Below are 22,538 nucleotides of genomic sequence, written 5' to 3'. Positions count from 1 at the left end.
AGACAGACAGACAGACAGACAGACAGACAGACAGACAGACAGACAGACAGACAGACAGACAGGACAGACAGGACAGACAGGACAGACAGGACAGACAGACACACACACTTTCAAACATTCTCATAAAAAACATATGAGAATAAGATGTCTAGCCTACATGTTTGCTTACAATAAGAACACACAAACCTGCTGGGAACCATACATCTGAATGGAGGGGTAGTTATCATTGCTTTCGACCATCCCCTGCCCTCCCCTCCCAACTCAAACTCACATTTCTCTCCAACACCACTTAGCAGAAACAAATTGGCCAGCTCCTTCGCTGAATTTTGGGAAACTCAAAGTTTGTTCGGAAAAGGTCCGAAGCATCTCAAGAGCCCTTCAGGAGTCCTGCTCAAAGCCAACAGAGACCTTATTCAATTGGACAGACTGTCTCTCTACCATGTAGTCTAGTGAGTGGTAACTTGACATATCTCAGATTGCACACATTTTTCATCAAGACAATCGTTAATAGTAAAGTGTCTGTGTGTGTAGCAGAGAACACACTCCCACATGTACATCACTGTGCACGCACGCACACACACTCACAGATGTGTGAATTTGGAGGTCTAGTCAGTCTCCAAGCCCTGGTTACACATTCCATAGTGCTCCACCTCCTCCCCCAATGGGAGTCTTTTGTGCCTGTTGAAAGGCACTGGGGTTACAGGGTTTCTTGTGCCCAGTATAATACTCTCTCTCAAGACAATGACCTCATCGTGATCTCCCCCTCTCTTTGTGTGTGTGTGTGTGTGTGTGTGTGTGTGTGTGTGTGTGTGTGTGTGTGTGTGTGTGTGTGTGTGTGTGTCACAGAGAGAAAGGGGGACAGAGATGCTGAGAAAATGGAGAGGCAGAGCACTTTTGAAGAGTTGGAGGAAAGACCGTACTATACTACGTTTACTTATGTTTAAAATCTTGCAAGCAAATCCATCAACCATCCAAATAAATGGTTATTTTCTTTTAAAGGTGCAGCCAAACTAAAAACAACTCCGCATTTTGGGTGTGGCCAACAACAGATAGGGAGTGCAGGTTGAGCAGCAGAGTAGATAGGATAGGATAATCTAGGCTCTCACTGGATGGTACAGTAGGCTATATTACAGTCTTACATTTGTTTTATTACAATCCATCTCTACCATCTTTCTTATGGTGTTATTCATTACTGTAATAGGAGTCCTCTGAACTTAGTCTAATCTGTCATTCATCTACAGTAGCCTACATTGCCTACATTCCATACAGTCAGTAACTACTTCTTAAACAGTCTGCTGTACTTACCATTAACAACTGTGGTACCAATGCCTTAAGAATTGAGACTATAGTAATGTAAAACACACATACAATCAAGCCAAGGGAGCAGTCATTCCCTACAGGAAATTCCTACAGAGCACTTCTGCTGACTAAAGGGCTCAAAGAGTGAATAGTTTAAGAGAATGTTTGATTTAATTTAATTAACCCACTATTATGGGTAACCTGCATGGAACATTATTGCATATTCTACTCTGCAGTACTTCACAGAATAGTGTTGCATAGATACCATGCTGAAATCCCCTATAAGGTCTAAAGACTGTAATACAGTCCGCTGAACATAGAGAGCATATACATTACATTCTTAAAGGTTATATCCAGCCCTTTTAGCAATCTTTATAGCTGAAGTAATACATCTCACATTTTCTCTACAAGAGTTCGAAGTAAGACAATCAAAAAAAGAAAAGGTCTGAACAGAGCTCTCCATCCATTGCCAGTGAACTTGTCTCGCTGTTAAGATACAAGCGAAATGGGAGAGAGACATGCACTACCCAGAGTTAGCAAGACAAATCAATAACCATGTATTTCCCAGTCACTCGCCATCTCCCCCTCCACTCCTTCCCCAGAAACACACCCACCAGACAATTCCTATTGTGTCAGGGCGGCCGCAAGTGATATCACAGAGATTATGGGATGGTGTATGCATGACTGTGTGCGCGAGTGGAAGAGACATGTGTATGTGTATTCTTCATGTCTATAACGGCCATTTCTTGACAAGGGCTATGATAGCATCCATGTTAGAAAACAAGAGGGTAAAAATAACAGGCCCTGCAGGTGTTCTGTGTGACCTAAATTAACCACTCTGCCTCATATACACACACACCACAACTGCTATCATAATCAAACACAAGCCAAGCCCATACACTCTCAGGTCAACCAATATAAAATGGGGGAACTAGAGACAAAATACCTCAGATATCAAATGGACTATCATGGGTTCATATGCATCCCTTTCTGCGGAAAAACTATACAATTAAAGAAGCATTTTTCCAATGAAGGATTTCTGCTGTCGCTCCATCCTACTAGTAAACAAATGAAAGATGGTATCGGCACAAATACCCATTACAGCTTTGGACATAGAGAAAATTGTGATCTATAGTCACGGGGTAAACTGTGAATCATAAATACCAATTCAGAATTAGCTCCAGTAGTTTTGACAGATAAACAATGGTACTACATCAACCATTGGGAAGAAGTAGAAAAGTGTCATGATCTGAATTTGAGGTAAATGGAACAACACTGCCACACGGTGGCTTACTTTAAAATAAACATCCTAAGCATTTTAATACCTTTATTTAACTAGGCAAGTCAGTTAAGAACACATTCTTATTTACAATGACGGCCTACCCCGGCCGATGCTGGGGTCACTCTATGGTACCTAGCCATACCAGGCAGAAATCAATACAACTACATAAATACATAAGAAAAAACTGTTAAACAAAGGATAATGGTTGGTTCGGTTTAAATGCCAATGTCCCCTAATTATACAGTAGTTCTCACATTTGTAGCACCGGCAATTGAACTGCTACGTTCTCCCTTTACAGGCAAGCTGGTCGGCCTCCCTACTCAGTTCTCGGTGCTTTGCGAGGCCTCGCTCACATTGGACTCTACACATGCCTCATCACGCCAAATGACCAGGCAGTGGTTACCCTGGACACCTATGCAGCTGGCTATCAGTGAGAAGAAAAAAACTTGCTCTCTTGACATTTTTGAATTGTTGAATGTCTGATTTGTGGCCTACTAGGACTGTAGACTATGAAGGCCTAATTACCGAGATGGCGGGACATTGCTTGGTATGTCTTTGCTGCAAAAAAATACGTTTATTACAGCTATATGGCTCACCGGGCAGCGAACTCTTCTTGTAAACTTAGTCTGGTAGTGGTCCCTGTTCAATCTCTACAAGTCATGTGGTTTGTAGGATTTGACACGTTTAGGCTACAACTATGATTAATATGCTAGTTGCTTAGGGTTTACTGATGTACTTACCTTTTTTACACGGTAATCAAACTTTATATTTTCCCGCGAAAGGAAATTAAACTTTCATCCTCAATAAATTGTCAACCTTCCATGTGGTGCGTAAAAACAGAATGATGACACCGGTCTAATTTACGACGTTACCTTGGCAAGGTGTGTGCCAACATAATGGCAAAGATGCTGCCCTGAACATTCAGCTCTTGATGAGTTCACATTTCAGCAGCAATCATATTCTAGAAACCCAGCGAAAGCTGGGAGTCAAACTCCACTTTAGCTTTTTTTTTTCTACAAGTGTGCCTATTAGGAACATGATCTTTTTTTGGAAATCCAACTCACATTGACTATTCATTTACATGATACTCTTTTTAATGACAATGATCATTTGAAAAATAGAGAAAAATATAATTGCCTAAAATGAACAGCTTTAAACATATTGTTTAAAGTGTAAATATATGTATTAACATGAAATACATAGATAACTTGAGACATGCAACATATCAATCAATTCATTATAAACAGGTAATTCCTTTAGCAACTACAAGCTAGTAAGCGACCTTACAACTTAAAACAGTACACCTGCTGTACAACAGTTTGCATAAGTGATTGCACTGACATGCAAAACAATGCTCAGAGAAATAACATTCACATGAAAAGCAGTAATTGTAGAGATCTATACACTAAATCGTTATGCTTTGAGTCTTGGCCACGGTTTACACTGATCAAGACAATTATGACAATAAAATAGCAGAATAGTATGAAGCGATAGTGCAGAATGAAGCTAGTCTATACTGTATTGTTAAATAAATCAAGCAGACAAAGCCCTCATTTCCTCTTGGCTCTCTGCAACTCCATACTCAGAGCTATTGTGCAGTCTATATGTCCATACTAAGCAGGCTGTGGGATCTCATTAATTATTTTACATCAGAAATAACATGACAACAGGCCATACCTCCTCAGACATCCAAGCCCAATACTCTGGCACCATGACACCTGAAACATTTTGCAGGCTCTTTATTGCATCATTTTCATATTCTCTTTTGACGATTGACAATAAATGAGACCCTTACCCATCCAGAATAATATTAGACGTGCACTGATCGAATAATAGATTATTGTAGCAGAGACAGGAAATAAAGCGGAAACGTGGCCCCTGGAGGTCACAGAAGAACTGATATGTTCATGTCAATTACTTAGCAGGGCAGGGATGAAAACAGACAGAATGGCAAATGCACAACTCAGATCTGTGACAAAACGTTTGGATATCTTGTTCACACTATCACTTGTCTGTCAAGGTCATATGTATCTAGGGTTGGGAGTGAATCCAAAATGAATGCTCTCTATAAAGGCCAAAATATGTTCCCTTATGAATATTCACTTGCATAAGATAGACGAGTTAGTAAATCACTTGAGGGGGAAAAAAATATATATAAAAAAATGTTTAAATCAATATATTCACCATTCAATAAATCACACGAAGAATTTAATCTCATGAAAGGTGATAAGCAGCGTTACAGTTTTATGGCTATTCTTCAGCCTAAAGTGAAGTAATAATTCCCACCACTCAGAACTTTGAAGAAGTTCACTAGCAACAATTTACATGTACTTAATGGCATTTCAGAAGATAGAGGGAGAGCAGCAGCTTTCAAGAAATAACCAAAAAGACTGAGTAAATCAGCATTGAAACCTATATGCACAAACTGACAGCTGATGGTGCCTTGGCTCTAACCTTATTGTCTTGGATTGCCATTGCTATGCTAGCCTTCAGCAACATGGTCCAAACCAAAGGGACATTCCCCTACGAACAAACGTGACACGGTGACGGCATGGACAGAGGTAAAACACGTTAAGCATGGTTCGTCTGCCGAGAACTGGCTTTAATGGCGGGATAGAAACAGTACGCCACAGCAATCAGTTCCAGTTCTCCCAGTTCTCCTCCAGCTGAAAAATAAAACAGTTCATTGAGTTCAACATAATTGAACTAACTAGGCATGTTCTTTTTTGTTACAGTTTGGGGTTAGAAGAAATGCAACAGGAACATTTGTATTTATTGCCCACCTCTCCTGTAGCCTCAACTCTAGAGAGCACCATCTGGACCTCGTCTTCTGTCATGTCCAGGTCAAAGTCCTTCTCCCAGTCCTCACTGACATCTGTGCTGGACCCTGCAGGGGTCAGGGTGAAGCACAGGGTCAGATGGGACCACTTAACACTCTTCTAGAATACTATTCTTGCACTGGCTCTATGCACACTCACTGAACTTTACCCACACATACTACACTGACACTCCAACACACACACACATGCATATTGATGACACACACACACACACACACACGGCTATTCTGTTTATCCTGATTGCCTAGTCACTTTTACTCCTACCTACATGTAAATATTACCTCAACTACGTCGTACCCCTGCACATTGACTCTGTATCAGTACTTCTTATGTATTCCCTGGTTGTTGTTGTTTTATTGTGTTACCGTTTCCATTTTTTCCCCTTCTTATTTACTAATTATAACTGTTTCTTACTTTTAACTCTGCATTGTTGGGAAAGGGCTCATATGTAAGCATTTCATGGTAAATCTACACGTTGTATTCGGCGCATGTGCCAAATAAAAATGTGTTTGATTTTGATTTGATGAACAGCTTAGACCCTATTCAATCAAACCCTGTTACCACAGTCACACCAATGACTGAATAGAATGTCCTTTTACCTTTCTTGCCATTGTTTGAAGGTGTAGACTTCCCACTATCAGAGTTGAGCTCAAACACCCTCAGGTCCTGGGGCCCCTCTGTCTCTGGTCTGATGGTGGTAGCTGGGGCCTGGACTGTGGTAGCTGGTGCCTGGACTGTGGTAGCTGGTGCCTGGACTGTGGTAGCTGGGGCCTGGACTGTGGTAGCTGGGGCCTGGACTGTTATTCTCTCAGCTGTAGCCTTCTCTGTGGGCTCAGGCTGGGCTGGGGCCTCTAACTGAACCCTCTTCTCCTCCTCCTGCTGCCCCTCTGGCTTTCTCTCCTCCAGGCTGGACTTGTTGAATTTCTGGGACAGCTCCACGACTACAGGCTGTGGCCTGGCTGGTCTCACCTCCACCTGGGTGGGCAGGCTGCCGCTGTCGCTGCTCAGGGAGAGGGGAGAGGAGCGCTCCCCGCTCGGAGACGGGATGGGGCTGAGTGGGGTCGTCGCCATTGTGACTGGTGTAAGTGGGGACAGTTGGGTAGTAGGGTCGTCCAATGGGGGCGTGAAGTCCAGGCGAGATGAAGACGTGGCGCCAAGGAAGTCATCTGGGGTAGAAATAAGGGAGAAAACAGTGAGTCACGAGACAGACCTGTACTAGTCTGACTGACTTCTTTCAGGTCACATCTCACAGAAGACATTTCCCCATTGTGAAATTCCCTATCCAACATACCTTCATCCTCCTCCTCCCAGCCCAGAGCCTCTGTGTGGGTAGTTTGCTCTGCTCTCTGCTTCAAGGCCAGTCGCCTGGCCTCCTCCTGGTGGTCAGTCACATTAGTAACCCATCAGCAAAACACTACCAGCTTGTTAGTGTGTCTATTTATCGGATAAGGTGATGATATGAAGTGGGAAATTCTCTAATAAACATAGCTTACCTGTGAAATAGTTGCACCGAATACATTGTCTGATACCTCCATTTTGTCAGCATGCAGCACACAAAATATCATAAAAACACGTGTACTTTCCAGAAAGGGAGGGAGAGGATTGTAATGAGCTTTGGAAGAGGGGACCTGGGCTTTGTTAGGACACACGGGAAAGCGTCCGAATCAAAATCAAATAGTGGGAGATTTGGTTCTGGGTGTCAAGATTAGTTTTCCAAGTGTCTACTATGCTACCAAAGCTCTGAGGTAGAGCCCTGCACAGGCATTAATTGTAAGCCAAAGCCCTACCCATGCACGCTACGTTCAACCCTTACTCTACCCAGGCCCGATTGACTCTGCCAAATATAAGGCCCTCTCGGCCCGAAGTCAAAAATAACTTCCTCCGTTAGTAAATTCATTAGCTGCTCACGGAGCTCTGAGTATCCATAGCAATGGCTCCGCTTGGGCTGCTCTGCTCACTGACGAGACAGAGAGCAGTTAGCTGTTCGCTACTATTCGTCACTCTAAACTGACAACACTCAAGGAATATTATTATTTCTGTGAAATAATCTCTCCTGTCTTGTTTTTGATGAGGTTGAAGCACTTCTGACAATGTTATGATCTTAGTCAGATATCACTGTACTGCGCAGCACAAGCAAATGGCTCAGCTTCAAAATGTTAGTGATTAATTTATTTGTATTTTATTTAACCTTCATTTAACTAGGCAAGTTGGTTAAAAACAAATTCTTATTTACAATGACGGCCTACCCCGACCAAACCCTAACTCGGACGAAGCTGGACCAATTCTGCGCCGCTCTATGAGATTCCCAATCACGGCCAGTTGTGACACAGCCTGGAATCGAACCAGGGTCTGTAGTGACGCCTCTATTACTGAGATGCAGTGCCTTTCTGCCCCTGAGCAAGGCAGTTAACCCACTGTTCCCTGGGCAGAGGGGTTGGGTTAAATGCAGAAGACACATTTCAGTTGAATACATTCAGTTGAATACATTCAGTTGAACAACTGACTAGGTAACCCCCTTTGCCTTTCCATTTAAACCTCTGCGCCACTCGGGAGCCTCTAAATCCTCTTTCGTGATACCCAAGCCCTGCCCGTACCCTAGTTATTGATGAAAAAACAGCCACTACCCGGCCCTAACCCTACGTATAATATCGGGCTCTACTCTGGCCAGCAGGGGCGCAGTTTACATTCTAACATGTGATTCTGATAGAAGAGGTTGCATGATGGTTCATGAGAGCTATACATGCCAGTAACAAAACAAAAAAAAGTGAGTGAATTACCTGGTCCAACTGAAAGACTTTGTAGAAATACCGCTGCCAGAATTCAGAATGAGCTACAGCTGCTGGCACCTATGGATGAAAATACTTACTCTTACACACAGAGCATTTAAAAAAGTTATTAACTTCTATGAAATAAGGTCTGAACAAGTAGGGTTGGGCGATGTCAACCTTTGTCCTATCGTGATTATGTACTCATAAAACATTGTGATGTATGCTGGTATTGGCCAACAAAAAAATAAACAAATATAAAATATGACTAAAGATAATGCTGAAAGCCTGGGAAGACGCTAAGTGCAGGCAAATATTTTCTAATATTCCTTTCTGGTGGAGTTTCAGCATGGAACAGGTGTGTGTGTGTGACTCGTGCACATGATGGAGCAAAGTGACAGTCAACTGAAGATGAACGGGCTGTCTTACTGCAGTAAGAGTTAGGTTATAAATCATTGGGTGGATAAGAAATCCAAGGCTTAAAAACAAAGGTGTCCATGTATGCCGATGAATCAAGTTTTATATTAAGTCTGCAAGCTAGATCCTTGCAATGTCTCATTGAAGATCTAGATAACTTTTCTGGACTCTGGACTAAAACCTAATTATGATAAGTGTACAATATATATATATATTTTTTAAAATATAACTTTTACATTACCCTGCAGTTTACCAATAAAATGGGCTGACGGTGAAGTAGACATAGTTGGTATGCATATCACAAAATATATAAATGAGCTCTCTACAATGAATTTCAATAGAAAACTTATAACAATAGACAAGATCCTGCAACCATGGAGAGGTAAATACCTGTCTATTTATGGAAAAATTGCCCTGATTAACTCCTTAGTCATATCTCAGTTTACTCACTTATGGCGTTGCCTACTCCTGATGATTTGTTTTTCAAATCATATGAGCAAAAAATATTTTGCTTTATCTGGGTTGCTAAACCAGACAAGATAAAGCGTGCCTAACTATACAATGAATATAAACTAGGTGGGTTGAGATTACTAAATCGAAAAGCACTAAACCTCTCTCTAAAAGCTTCACTTATCCAAAGCGTCTACCCCCAACCCATAAGACTGCTGAACAATTAATCAATTGGCCACCCAGACTATTTACATTGACGACGCCCCCCCCCCCCCCCCCCCCCTTTGTTTTTAACACTGCTGCTACTTGCTGTTTATTATCTATGCATAGTCACTTTACGACTACCTACAAATTACCTCAACTAACCTGTACCCCCGCACACGGACTCGGGACCGGTAACCCTGTATATAGCCTTGTTATTGTTATTTTATTGTGTTCATTTTTTGTTGAAAAATGTTGAATATTTGGAGCATATAGTCATCGCAGCTCAGCAGATTTTTTTGTGAGGATACAGAATCAATAGACCATTTGTTTTGGTATTGCCCTCAAGTAGCCTGTTTCTGGTCTCAGGTTCAGGAATGGCTGAAAATGCATAACATTAACCTAAAATTTACCCTAGAAATAGAATTGTTGGGAGAACTGGTCAGTCAATTACTAATAGTTTCATTGAAAGTATTTATCTTTAACTCACAATTTGTGGATTCTATTCAATTAGATAGATTCAAATTGTATGTTAAACATCACAGCACAGTTGAAAGATATATGGTGCATAGAAATCCGAAGAGGGTGGCCAGCAGAGATAGGTGGGATGGGCTGAGGGAAGCTGAGGGTTGGGATGTGGAATTGGAGACAAGTGGGAGTGGAGTTGCTGGGCGGGGGATAGAACGACGGACAAAGATAAAAAATAAAGTCAAAATAAAACAACAAAAAGTATGTTTGAATGACACTGGGTGGGCAATGTTTTTATATCTAATGCTTGTTTGCCTAAGGCTGATGCCGTGCAGGTGTTTGTACTCGTGTACACATGCATATACACACACTCTCATTCAAACGCACACACATGTAAATAGTGCCATAAATGCACTCAAATGTATTCAGTTGGCCTTGCTGTTATGATTTTTGTTGTCCTTGATGTATTTTGTTTTGGCTTGGGGGGGTCTTGGGGGTGGGTAATATAATTTTTATTTTCTGGGGGGGGGTTGAGGGGCAGCTCTCAGGGAACTGTGGGGGAGGGATCTTGGAGGGCTGGTGGCCTGGCGGTTGGGAGCTTGGGCCGGTGGCTGATAGGTTGCTGGTTCGGGGCCCCGTTTTGGACCTTGTGGGAGACCTGTCGACGTGCTTTGTGAAGGGCGTTGACCCTGGTTGCTTCTGTGGGCCCCGCACAGATAATTTCTTTCTTAATAAGCTTAAACTTTTCATTCCATTTTTTATAGTCCACTGATATTGTTTGTTCTCTCTCATTATTAGTCCACTGGCTACCTTATGTTTTTAGACTATTCAAACAACTTTGAGATGGAACTCTGTCAGATTAATGAATTGTTTGATCGAGAAAGCTTGCATGCATAAAACGATAAAAGCGTACTAGCCCAAAGTCATATTCATAATGAATGGCGAGACAAGGCTACCCTATGTTTTTGAAAACAGCTAAACACTATATAGTTAAGGTGTCCGTTATAAATGTTTTATAGATTTAGGCTATAAGGCCCACGCATCTGACAAAGTGAGAGAAACAATTCTTTCTGACTGGACATTTTGCAAAGCTTTGGTGAAATTCCTCACTCTGTCTAGCCTACATTCCTTTCTTGCATTCTGAAGGCCTATATAGCATATTTATTGAATTACTCAGAATGTCATTCATGCGCTGCCCGAGTCAGTTAGGCCTACTGTGCGGCACCAGTCAGGTTCAAATAGGATAAACCATTGTCTGTCACATCACGATGTTGTCACCATTGACAACGGCTGTCAATCATTATTAATAAATTAACATATTGTAATTTGGCCCAACCCTATTAGAAAGTGTACCATTCTGGTGTAAAGGGCCCTGATAGAGGGGGTGTTGACCAGGAGGTCGGAGATCTCTCCTTTCCTCTCCTCCAGGCTGAAGCTGGAGAGCCACGCATCAAACTGCTCTAGGGAACCTGGGACAGAACACAGGACACACAATTAAAAACACAAAAACAATATTTTCATGACCGTTTAACAACTGCATGAAAATAAGTGGCACAGAAGTCCAAACTACCCATGTCTTGTCCTGCCAAGTTATTTGCATTCATTGTAATAGGAGTTGATTTTGACCATGATTTATAAAGTATTGGAGTGCAGCTGAGGACAGTTAGGGTAGAGTAGAATGAGTAATTATATGGTCTTAAGTCCCTTTGTCATTGCCATTCTGATGGCTTTTTTATGTTTTGAGGGAATGAAGCCGGGTTAGTGACGTTACATGGCACATGACCTTTTTCTTTAATGAAAATAGTGAAGACAGATAGAAAAGAAGCATGTGTACTGCCTCACCATCAGGCTCATTGCAGTATGTAGCAGGGTCAGCCTGCAGACTGTAGAGACGAGCCTAGGGAACAAAACACACACTGTAACTCAAATGATCATGTGACATAACATGTGTTCTGATATCTAGTATTGCAACAAAAAGAGACCGTATTTTGTTTGTTTAGTATATTGATAACGTTATGCTAATGCTAACAATAGCCTAATATATTCAATATGCTGTAAACTATTGTCTTTTAACAGTTACATATCAATATATACACTACCGTTCAAAAGTTTGGGGTCACTTAGAAATGTCCTTGTTATTGAAAGAAAAGCACATTTTTTGTCAATTAAAATAACATCAAGTTGACCCGAAATACAGTGTAGACATTGTTAATGTTGTAAATCACTATTGTAGTTGAAAACGGCAGATTTTTTATGGAATATCTACATAGGCCCATTATCAGCAACCATCACTCCAGTGTTCCAATGGCACGTTGTGTTAGCTAATCAAAGTTCATCATTTTAAAAGGCTTATTGATCATTAGAAAACCCGTTTGCAATGATGTTAGCACAGCTGAAAACAGTAGTTCTGATTAAAGAAGCAATAAAACTGGCCTTCTTTAGACTAGTTGAGTATCTGGAGCATCAGCATTTGTGCGTTCGATTACAGGCTCAAAAGAATATATATATATATTTTGATATAAAAATACATTTTGATTTCTTTGATCTGCGTATTTTAGGGCTAAAGCTAAATCCTGTGGATTAACCATCCTCTACTCTGGAGCTCAGTAACACTTGTAAACCTGACCACTCTTACATGTTTGAACAGATTGGGGAAAAATTATAACACATGATGTTAACACATCCTTTCTGAGAAACATTCTGGTATATTAGCAGTAAATGTAAAACAGCATGGCAACTAGTCCTTAATTTTTTTAATCACACTGTCATAGTGATAAGCTGAACACAGTATTAACATACTCACCTTGGTGCTGTCATACACCTCTGTGGTGCCTGCTGGAGTTGCCACTAGCGTGATGACATCACAGTCGATGGTCATGTCCTGGGGAGGAGCGAGGGTGTCTGTTATCACTCCTAAGAAACTGGACAGGCTCTTCTTCACCTTCTCTGTGGTATCAGAGGAGCCCTCCACCTGAAACAAAGTGGGACAGGTGACATACCAGTCAGGACGTATGCCTATAAATAACCAAGTGGTAATTCATTCGAACTTATCTAATATGGGTCACTATGACCTATAGCTAACAAAATGGCTACACAGCCTGAGTTGACCCTTGTATTTATTTGTTGCATTGTCTCTGCACTCACAGGGCCCTATACACGCCAACACTCACTCCATCATTTGCTCACACACATATACATTTATACTGACTCTACACACACCAACTCACATACAATCATCATATACACTGCTGCTACTCTGTTTACCATATCTTCTGATGCTTGGTCACCTTACCCCTATATATATCTACCTCTGTCACTCCAGTATCCCTGCACATTATAAATATGGTACTGGAACTGACCCTGTATATAGTATGTTTGTTTACTTTCTCATGTTCTAGTTATTTCTATTTCTCGTGTGGTTCTGCTCTACCTTATGTTACCTTTAGTGTTACATTTTTATTGATTACTGCATTGTTGGGTTTAGAACTAGCAAGAAAGACATTTCACTTTACTTGCACGTGACATTAAAACATGAAACTAGTAAAGAACCAAATGGCCTACCGCTAGTTTGCTTCTAACGGCACTTGCTGTGGCCACGATGGAACACGCAGCGTCATGTTGCACCACGTTGGAGAACTCTGTCAGGTCACGCTTTATAAATTCATATGCCTCTGATGACTGCAAAAACAATAAAATGTTGGAGTTACATTGACAAGTGCAAACAGAGTACAGTAATATGTCTGCATTATCAGTGTACTTGGATGCCACAAGGATATTGATTTTCACCTTGTTTTATAATGAGTCATATTGAAGACATTAAATTAGCCTTTTTGATGCACAGAACATAACACAATAGTTTGCGGCTCATTATGATACTGGAGAGATCATCTGGGGATCCGTGCAGGCTAGCATGGATGTCTACCTTATCTTTGACGGCCTGGAAGCTTTGTTGAAGCCAGCCTCCCCACCAACCTTCACAGCTTTCTCTGAAGTAAAGAGACATAGTGATGACAGAGTATTAAAACGTGATCAACAGGTACTAATGGTGAAACGCATATCTTACATTTTAGCTATATAACTATTTAGCTAGGCCATTAACGACCAGGTCAGGCAGGATGACAGTGCGCATACACTCTGGTATGATGGCGCCGACAGAGATGTTCGGCTCGCTTCGCGTTCTTAGGAAACTATGTCGTATTTGATAACAATCTAGCCAGCTTAGCTGAATTGCTAACCAACACCAGTGAATTTGCATTAGCTGTTAGCTTGCTAGCTAGATAGCGAACAAAGCTACGGTGGAAACCATGGAACTGTATTTGTCCCAATCACTGTTAATATTTACAACACACTATTAATACGTCTGTCTCCGCGATTAGGCAGCAAACAGTTTGCTAGCCACTGCCAGCTAGCCATCGAGCTAAACAGCTGGTGCAATATTTTTGGTAAACAAAACCCGATTGACTCGAGAACAGACAAAGCAACTGATTGCATCCTTTTGAAATAGATGAATGTGGCAATAGCTAAATATGAAGGGAGGAATATATTACATGAAAGAAAAACATGCTGAGAGTGGGATATATTACGAGGGTTAATTTATAAAACAAAAACTATTTTGCGACTTCACACTCACCCTTCAGCCATCTTCAGACCATGACATCACCAATATTTACTGAACTCTGACCCCATTGAATGAGGAAGAAGCTTGTAAAAGGCAGTTTTTCAATTTGTATCTGCTTCTAGTAAATACAGTTTGAGGATAGATAGCTGATGTAAAATATATTGTTATTATTTTCCAAATTAATTCTGTTAGCTATTAGCTAGCTACGCTCTTGGACATTTCTTTAGGACTACGGTATCTGCAAAGGATCAAGCTTCGCGTTATTGCTGGTGCAATAACTTTATGAAAACTAAATCTAACATTGCGTTCAAATTCTCCTTATAAATGTATCATAATTGAACACCAACCTTGCACCCACTTGTATTTATTATCAAATCCAGCTAAAATGAGAGTTATCAAAATATTTCAGAATAAGCTTTTAGGGCTGAGCCAGTTGTTATAGGTTTGCATATTTGGCTAATTATGCCCTTTCAAAGTTTGTATCACACATTTTAATGGGATGCACATTATGTAATTACTTTTTAAAAGGTTTCTGAAAATGTTCATGGTCTATAGCCTATCATTTTTAAATAGTTTGAGCTTGTTCAGTATTATAAATAATGTAAAGTGTGGCTTGCCAGTCAATAGCACTCTCTCCTAGAGAGAGGTCTGAAAATGTATCTATTTTGTTGTAGGTAGGTAATGAAGCAACACATTATAAGATTTAACTCACCTAGCCACATGATTAGTAATCAAATCCGCCCGCATGTGACTCGATCTTTAATGGGTCTACATTAATTCCCAGACCAGTGGGTTGTTGACCCTATCCCAGCTGTGTTTTCTCCCTCATCAGTATGCAGGGTGAAGGGATCCCGACTTTACTGAACTGATAGTAAAAAGGTCAGGCTGCAGGCTTCTGGAAGAGAGCTCTCCCCTAATTGAAGATCCCCTGTATCCAGATGCAGCACAATGTGTGCGTATGTTCTCCAATATGTCTCTCCTATCCAGACCCTCAATCCCCTTAATTGGCTCCTTCAGTTCCCTAATTAACGCTGTCGATCCTGTCTACTGCTGAGCCCAGGGTAACACACACCCTTCCATTGATTAGCGTTCCCTCCTGTTAACTCATCCATCTGTGTCTATGGGGTGGGGGCCATCAGCTATCATGATCATGACTACTGCATACAATAATGGAAATTCTGACTACGCAGTCTTTACTCTCCACTCATTTGAAAAAACGTGAGACTTTTATTTTCTTTGATGCTGCAGTGTATTGTGTCGCTTTCAGGTATTTTTCTTTCTACTGAAAAAGCTGTTGAATTTTGGAATGTTTTTGCCCCTAATATTTATATTTTGTTTTTGACTGTCATTTTTAATGGACAAGCTGTTCATGGTAACGTAGAAATATGCCTGCAGTCATTGAACATGACAAAACCTTCACATTTAAAGCCCTTTTACATTCACACATCCAATGTTATATGTGTTTGATGTGGATTGCCCTAAACGTGGTTGCATATTCACAGCATATGCTCCCAACATACTGTATATACTTCAGGCAGCACATAACAGGTCAGCATATGGTAAAAGCACTATGATGACAACAGTGGCTGGTCATAATGGCGCAGAAAGGCACTGTCAGTATTGTATGATTTAAGATGCATATCAATTGCACACCACACAGACACACACCCTCACACCCTCACACACTCCCGCACCCTCTCCATCCTGCTGCTGCTGCTCCGTGGGTTAACACCATCTGCTAACGATCAGGAAACACCAGCTTTGCACAAGTCAATGTCCCTAATTATCCACCTAAAGGAGGGAGAACACCAAAGGGAGGCCGACCCCACTAATCCCCACAATGTGTTCTGCTTCCCATTCCCACCTGTGCCCAAATAAAGGGGGGCCTAGTGGGAGGACCCAGGATCCAAGTGTCAGGGGACCAGGGACCAGGTGATGCCGGAGCGCCTGTCCCCACCACAGAAGGCCCCTCCCCGGGCTAGGCTGGCAGCTGCCTCCCCCCACTGGGACGTCCCACAGCTGACAGTCCCAGAGTACTGACAGGGGTTCTTTACAGTGTCAATAGCCCCATAAATTAGAGCTAACCGCCTTTGTGGCGGGCGATGTGTCAGGCCTTTTGGCCCAACAGCGCTTGTTACCATGATGAAATGTAGATTGAATGGAGGGGGCCTGTGTCCCAGGCACGAGAGCTTGGCCTCCCCCGGTCTTTGTGTCCCGTGCATGGCTATTGTCCAGCTCTATTCAGAGCTCTCATGGAGAAGGGGGTTGAAGGGGGACTGAGGAGTTACATCTCTTTATTTCTCCCCTGATCTCGACCTCATCCGTCAGCCATGGGAGGATAAGCATGTATTTTACACGCTTGATTTGTTGCTAAGTGAGGGTGAGCCATTGTTGTGGGTTTGAGTAAATACACGTCTGTGTCATCCATCCCACATATGTCATTGTTCTGAAGTGTTTGGTATAGTTTGTCAATCATTGACTATAAAGTTTTAAAATATCATTGATTTCATGAAGATAGATCTTTCTTGATCTTTTAAACACTGAAAAACAAAAACGTTGATATCCTCTGTTTTGATCTGTTGTTTTTCAAAACACTTGAAATTGCAATAGTGCCATATGAGACTTGGTGTGTATTCTTACGTTGAAACATCCTAAGTAAAAACAGCACATATTTACTTTTATTATTCTGATGTGTCCTAGGTATGAATACAGGGACAGTGACAAATACTCTGGCCCATAGATGAGAGGGCCACAGCTCTGTCCCCTGCCTGCGCCAGACAAAAGTGACGCGCCGTCCTGGCGCCCGCACTGCCCTTTCATCTCCCACACCCTGTTGAGGTGAAGATGGATGATCCCAGAGCTCAGAGTGCCATATTCAGCCTCCCTCTGCAGCATTGCATTGTCTGGCCCTTCTCTCTCTCTTTAGCTCAGGGTAGACTTCTCATCTCCAACCCCTCCCCTACCCTGCTCAGCACCGCTAACTACTGCACCCCCCTGGGTGTACCATCGAGAGACCCTAAAATACATGCTGTCCACAGTGATGGTAAACTGATGGGGATATCGTTCTTTGTGTTTTACTGTTGTAGTGCTACGTAGCCTGTTTCAAAATGAGAAAGATAAAAGACATGCCGAAACACATGCAAATAAAATGTAAACAGATGTAAATAGATTTACATCTATTTATGTCTCAAGTAAAACAGCAGAAAAATATATTTTTTTAAAGGTTTAATTTAGGAAAATAAGACACCTGCAGAAGGACACAGCACTTTCCATCTTTGTCATTTGTTTCAGTAACACTGAATTTCCAATATTGAATAGCAATAGCAGATATTATCGCTGTTACATTAAAAAAAGAGCTTCAAGAACAACAGTATGAAAAGCAAAGCATAACCAAATTATCTGGCTTAAATTATCTAAGTGTTTCTGTGTGTGCATTTAAATGTTTTCAATATAATCAAGGAATGTAATTTAGAAAAATAGCAGCGGCATACTCAATAGAAGATATATACAAAATATGTACAGGTCCTGGGGGTTACCAATGTTTTTTTACAGTTCAACCAACAATTTATCTCAGTCCTCAGTCCACTACTTAGTCCTGGGGTGGGCACTGGGCCTCAACTACAGAGCTCAGTCCTGGGTGTCACCTGCTCACTTGCCCATGGAAAAGCTATGCAGGGTGGATGCAGTGGTTGGTAGAGGCTGGCAGAGCGAGCAGGGACAGGGCATACCAGGAAAGTGCCTGTAGGAGCTGGCTAGGTGGAGAGGGTCTTTCAGCAGGCTCTGTACGGGTGCATGGTGGAAGCCCAGGTAGCTTGCAGAGGGTGGTGAATGTGGGGCTGGAGCCGGGAGAGGCGAAGGGTGGTGGAGAGCCGAGGCCGTGCTACCCACCAGGGAGTGCAGGGACTGGGCCAGGGGGTGTAGGGGGAGGTGAGCTGTGGGGGCCGGAGGGTTGATCCGACGGTGGCTAGTGCGACTCTGGGAACCACCACCTCCATACACGTCCCCCACCAGCTTCTTCATCTCCTCCAGGGAGCTGGACAGCATGAGGATGTAGTTACGGGCCAACATCAGTGTGGAGATCTTGGAGAGCTTGCGGACGGAGGGCCCCTGGGCATAGGGCATGACCTCTCTCAGGCCGTCCATGGCCTGGTTCAGGTCGTGCATCCTCTTCCTCTCCCTGCCGTTCACCTTCAGCCTCAGGTCCTGCACGTCACCCTCTTTGAGGTCAACCCGGGTCTTGCTCTTGCCTCCCCCAGCACAGCGGTCAGTCCTGCCCTGCCCAGCGGCCCTGGCTGCCCCCTCCTCCCGGCAGTAGGCTTGGAACATCTTGTTGGAGAAGAAGCTGCCCATGGAGTCATCCACCACCAGATCTGGAGATGAGGAGCGGCTGGAGTTGGAGCCAGCGTCAGAGTCCATCTCAACAGATGATGTTTAGAAAATAAATGTAAAACACGAAAGTGGAAAAAAACCACTAAAACCACAAAGCAACTGAGGTTAGAGCCAAAGATGTTCGTGAAAAGTTCTTGAAAAGAAAAAACACAAAGCTGGATCTTTCTTCACTCTCTGTTGTCTGAGTACGAAAGCTCACAGTTCCCTGAGGGCCGATGCTCTCTCACTGTCACTTCTGTCAGTGTTCAGTAGATAGCTAGATACAGCAGGCGCAGGCTGTGTCTGGTTCTCGTCGGGGGTCTGTCCCCCTGCAGTCCTACAGGAGTGAATTTATACCCCCAACCCCAACAAAGGAACAATGAGGCGCATAATGAGACATTTAGACTCGCAGCCAATTGCAGAAGGGACACAATTTCACCCCTTGCAGCCCCCCCCCCCCCCCCCCCCCCCCCCCCCCCCCCCGCCCTTACAGCCCCCACCTCCCTACACCCACACCCACGTTTAACTCCCCATCATCTCTTTACCTTCTTCTGATCATCTCATACACAGTAGCCCTTCCCTGCAATTAAATGACCTAGTGGCCTCGTGGGTGGAATGTTATTCAAGTTTTTCATAATTAATTAACATTATTTTTTAAAAGATGCAGAAAATCCGGTGTTTCTATGTCAAACGGCTTTGTTATATTTCAGTCTTCTGTGATGTATATAAAGTGTCAAATTGGAATGCAACCTCAAAATGAAAGACTATAATAACCATGAGTGTGAGGTGTATACTTTTGTTCCAAAGTAGATTTGTTTGACTACCAAGAAACACTCTGTGTGACCCTGATTTGGCCCATAGCAGTAAAGGTTTTTAACTAGAGCAAGCAGGTATTCACACGTACGTGTTAAGGCATACACAACACTGTGTTAACTTAACACAAGACATCTCACAGTCCATCTGACAACCCACACATTAGACTGACTCATAATGGTCTTCACGTGTTCGTGTGAAGATATAAAGGACACAGTTTGTCATCAGGGGTCTACATTTGCAAGTATGTGAAGACGTTAATGTAATGGTTATGGTGTGATAAACTATGTTTAAATGACTAATGATTATTCCCCCATTAGAGTCAGCGGGACACTGAAATATGTGTTGAATTCTGACATTCACCCAAGCAATGCGTAATGTAGTCAACATTAAAATGTATGTGCTGCCAGTGCTGGACATTGATCACAGTGATGGACATTTAGTACATGTAATGTTTGATCTGTTGCATTTCATTTGGAGGGAAATGTAACCATATATTTAAAAAATACCTCCATCTCAATAAGAACGTGAAAATTAGGTCAGTAATGAACCTGAAATATTTAGTACTGCCTCTTGTCTTCACTTAATGGCTAATATAGTATTCTTGACATGGTCATATAAAATACAGTTATATGAAACCCTGCATGTGGTGCTTAAACCTAGACAAGAACGGTGTTAATGGCAGGCTAAGTACAATTCAACTGTGGATAAAGACAATAGGGTCAGATTCAATAAGACTTAGCCCCCAAACAGTCTGCGAAATCACATCACTATCACTGGAAGGGGGTCCTGGAGAGGGGAGGAGGTAGTTAAAAAGATACTAAAGAGTGGGCGATGCATTGTCGTGCCCTCATTCAGCCGCAAAGCCCTTTAGATTGGTCCGGTTAACTTTCTAAGATCCTGTGTAGCGTGGCTATTCCTCCATGGCTCTGCAGTGGCCATGGAGGCTTCATTAACATCACTATAACACACACTGTGTGTGTGCTGGTTCATACGGACTCCGATTACTCACACAACACAGGTTATAACACTTTCCTGCAGTGACACAACACAGAATTTATGTAGAAGTTATGTGTCATGGACATTTCTGAAAAGAGGGAGGATAATATCAACATGTATGTACAGTATGTATGTACAGTATGTTTGCCCACAACATGCTGAATTGCTTGAGAAAATACCACACATTTGCTATATTCAAAGCCTACTGGGCACACGCTGGGTTTAATCAACATTGTTTCCACGTCATTTCAATGAAATTACATTGAACCAACGTAGAATAGACATTGAATTGACATCTGTGCCCAGTGGGAGAGAATCCTTTTCATTTGGTTGGATATTATCATGCATGGCTCCAGCATGCTGTCCAGATGACTGGCTGTTTCTCTAATCATATGGCTGAGATATGAATCCCAGCTCGATCTTTTCTCCGAATCACTCCTCTTATTTTCACTAGCACATTTTTGTCTCTTGCGCTGGAATTTCCTGTGAAATGTTGCCAACGCTAGCCTACACTGAGGGAGGTATTGTGGGTGGGAGTGCTGGTGAATACACCAGTGCTTTGTGTGTTATGTTGTGCAGTTTCAGTCCTGATGAACAATGTCCTGATGGGCAGAAGTGAGAAGTATAACTCACTTTGTAACTATTCATCCCGCTTGTCTAATGCAATACCAACCACGACTCTGCTACTTAGCTTCTCTGACTGGTGTGCTGGTACTTCGGTCTCTCTGACTAAGCCTGAGTCTAAGAATTTGATGGTCTTATCGGTGCAGACGGCTGTTGTATTTGTGGACACATTTAAATAGTGTTAGTGAAAATGGACCATAATGAAAATATAGTGTTGTTGTCATTGTGATTCTTTGTGCTTTGGTTGCAATCACTGAAGAGTTAGGCTACCTCATTTACAGTGTGTTTATTTTGATAGCCTGTGATGATTGACTGTTTGAATTTAGTCTGTTCTGTAGTACAGGGGTGTCAAAGTCATTCCATGGAGGGCCTAGTGTGTGCTGGTTTTGGTTATCCCTAGACAACTAAGACCTAGACTACCAGGTGAGGGGAGTTTCTTACTAGTCAGTGACCTTAATTCATCAATCAAGTAAAAGGGAGAAGCAAAAACCCACCGACATTCAGGCCTCCGTAGAATGAGTTTGACACTGCTGTAATACATACATTTACTCTGTGTGAGTGCATGCATGTGTGTCTGTGTGCTCGTCAAACACACATGCGCAAACATAATTCAAGAGAGAATCAAGTGGGTCTACAGGACCCCCTACCTCTGTTCCTATAGGGGGGCTCTGCAGGGTTCCAAGGCTTGGCCAAGTCTCAGGGATCTTATAATTGGATAAACCTTGAGAGCCAACTTGGGCCATTTGTTCAGAACATATGGATTTGACCATCGTTAGGCTGCTAGCCAAAATGGCTGCAGGGGACTCAGACTCCTAATTGGGTTCGGTCCTAATTAAGTATGTGGGACACAATGGCTCTTATTTCGCTCTTTATTAGTCACACACACTTTATAATGGCTGATTTGACTGTCAAACAGAGACGATGTTCCACACTTCACATCAAGGATGTCACTATTCCATCTACTGTTAATCCTTCCAGGTCTATGGTCTACATATTTCTCTTTTTGAGGGAAGACCATAAAGGTTTACCCCACATTACCCCTTTTGATGACAACAAGATTTAGGAAAATCATGAATCATTACAATAGCTTGTATTTATACAATTAGACCCCTCAAATTCAACTCTGGACCTCGAAGCCAGTGCAACTGCTTTTTTAAATTGTTCCCCTCTAATCAGGGACTGATTTAGATCTGGGACACCAGGTGTGTGCAATTAATTATCAGGTAGAACAGAAAACCAGCAGGCTCCGGACCTTGTAAGAGTTGAATAACCCTACCATATACTCCACCGAGTACCGGGACCTGAACTCAGTCATTGTCACTAGCTGACTACCACCCGGTTACTCAACCCTGCACCTTAGAGGCTGTTGCCCTATGTACATAGACATGGAATCA

The 22,538-nt window shown here is 42.4% G+C and overlaps 2 protein-coding genes across 2 annotated transcripts; both read right to left on the bottom strand.

Moving 5' to 3' along the window:
* Positions 1–3,657: 3,657 nt before the first annotated feature.
* On the bottom strand, positions 3,658–14,569 carry LOC129811575 (BSD domain-containing protein 1-like). The gene is made up of 11 exons (XM_055862996.1): positions 14,353–14,569; positions 13,645–13,708; positions 13,284–13,400; positions 12,526–12,693; positions 11,565–11,619; positions 11,076–11,191; positions 8,199–8,267; positions 6,713–6,797; positions 6,021–6,587; positions 5,365–5,468; positions 3,658–5,247 (listed from the first exon to the last, which is right to left on the bottom strand). Exons 1-11 carry the CDS (start codon positions 14,361–14,363, stop codon positions 5,218–5,220), a joined length of 1,386 nt encoding a protein of 461 aa, XP_055718971.1. The 5' UTR covers positions 14,364–14,569; the 3' UTR covers positions 3,658–5,217.
* Positions 14,570–17,558: 2,989 nt separating this feature from the next.
* LOC129812144 (oligodendrocyte transcription factor 3-like) lies at positions 17,559–19,092 on the bottom strand. The gene has a single exon (XM_055864066.1). It carries the CDS (start codon positions 18,754–18,756, stop codon positions 17,989–17,991), a length of 768 nt encoding a protein of 255 aa, XP_055720041.1. The 5' UTR covers positions 18,757–19,092; the 3' UTR covers positions 17,559–17,988.
* Positions 19,093–22,538: the final 3,446 nt, after the last annotated feature.

The sequence above is a fragment of the Salvelinus fontinalis genome, chromosome 15 (assembly GCF_029448725.1).
Source record: "Salvelinus fontinalis isolate EN_2023a chromosome 15, ASM2944872v1, whole genome shotgun sequence".
Taxonomy (NCBI): Eukaryota; Metazoa; Chordata; class Actinopteri; order Salmoniformes; family Salmonidae; genus Salvelinus; species Salvelinus fontinalis.
The sequence above is the reverse complement of the archived record's forward strand: the minus strand, read 5'-3'. Positions and strand labels throughout refer to the sequence as shown.

Bases quoted from the DNA above. Each gene is read 5' to 3' on its own strand.
- LOC129811575 (XM_055862996.1), bottom strand. The intron at 11,620-12,525 runs GTGAGTATGTTA...TTTGTTCCCTAG, and splicing joins AGGTGTATGACAGCACCAAG to GCTCGTCTCTACAGTCTGCA. The intron at 6,588-6,712 runs GTATGTTGGATA...TTTCTACCCCAG, and splicing joins CTGGGAGGAGGAGGATGAAG to ATGACTTCCTTGGCGCCACG.
- LOC129812144 (XM_055864066.1), bottom strand. From the start codon at position 18,756: ATGGACTCTGACGCTGGCTCCAACTCCAGCCGCTCCTCATCTCCAGAT.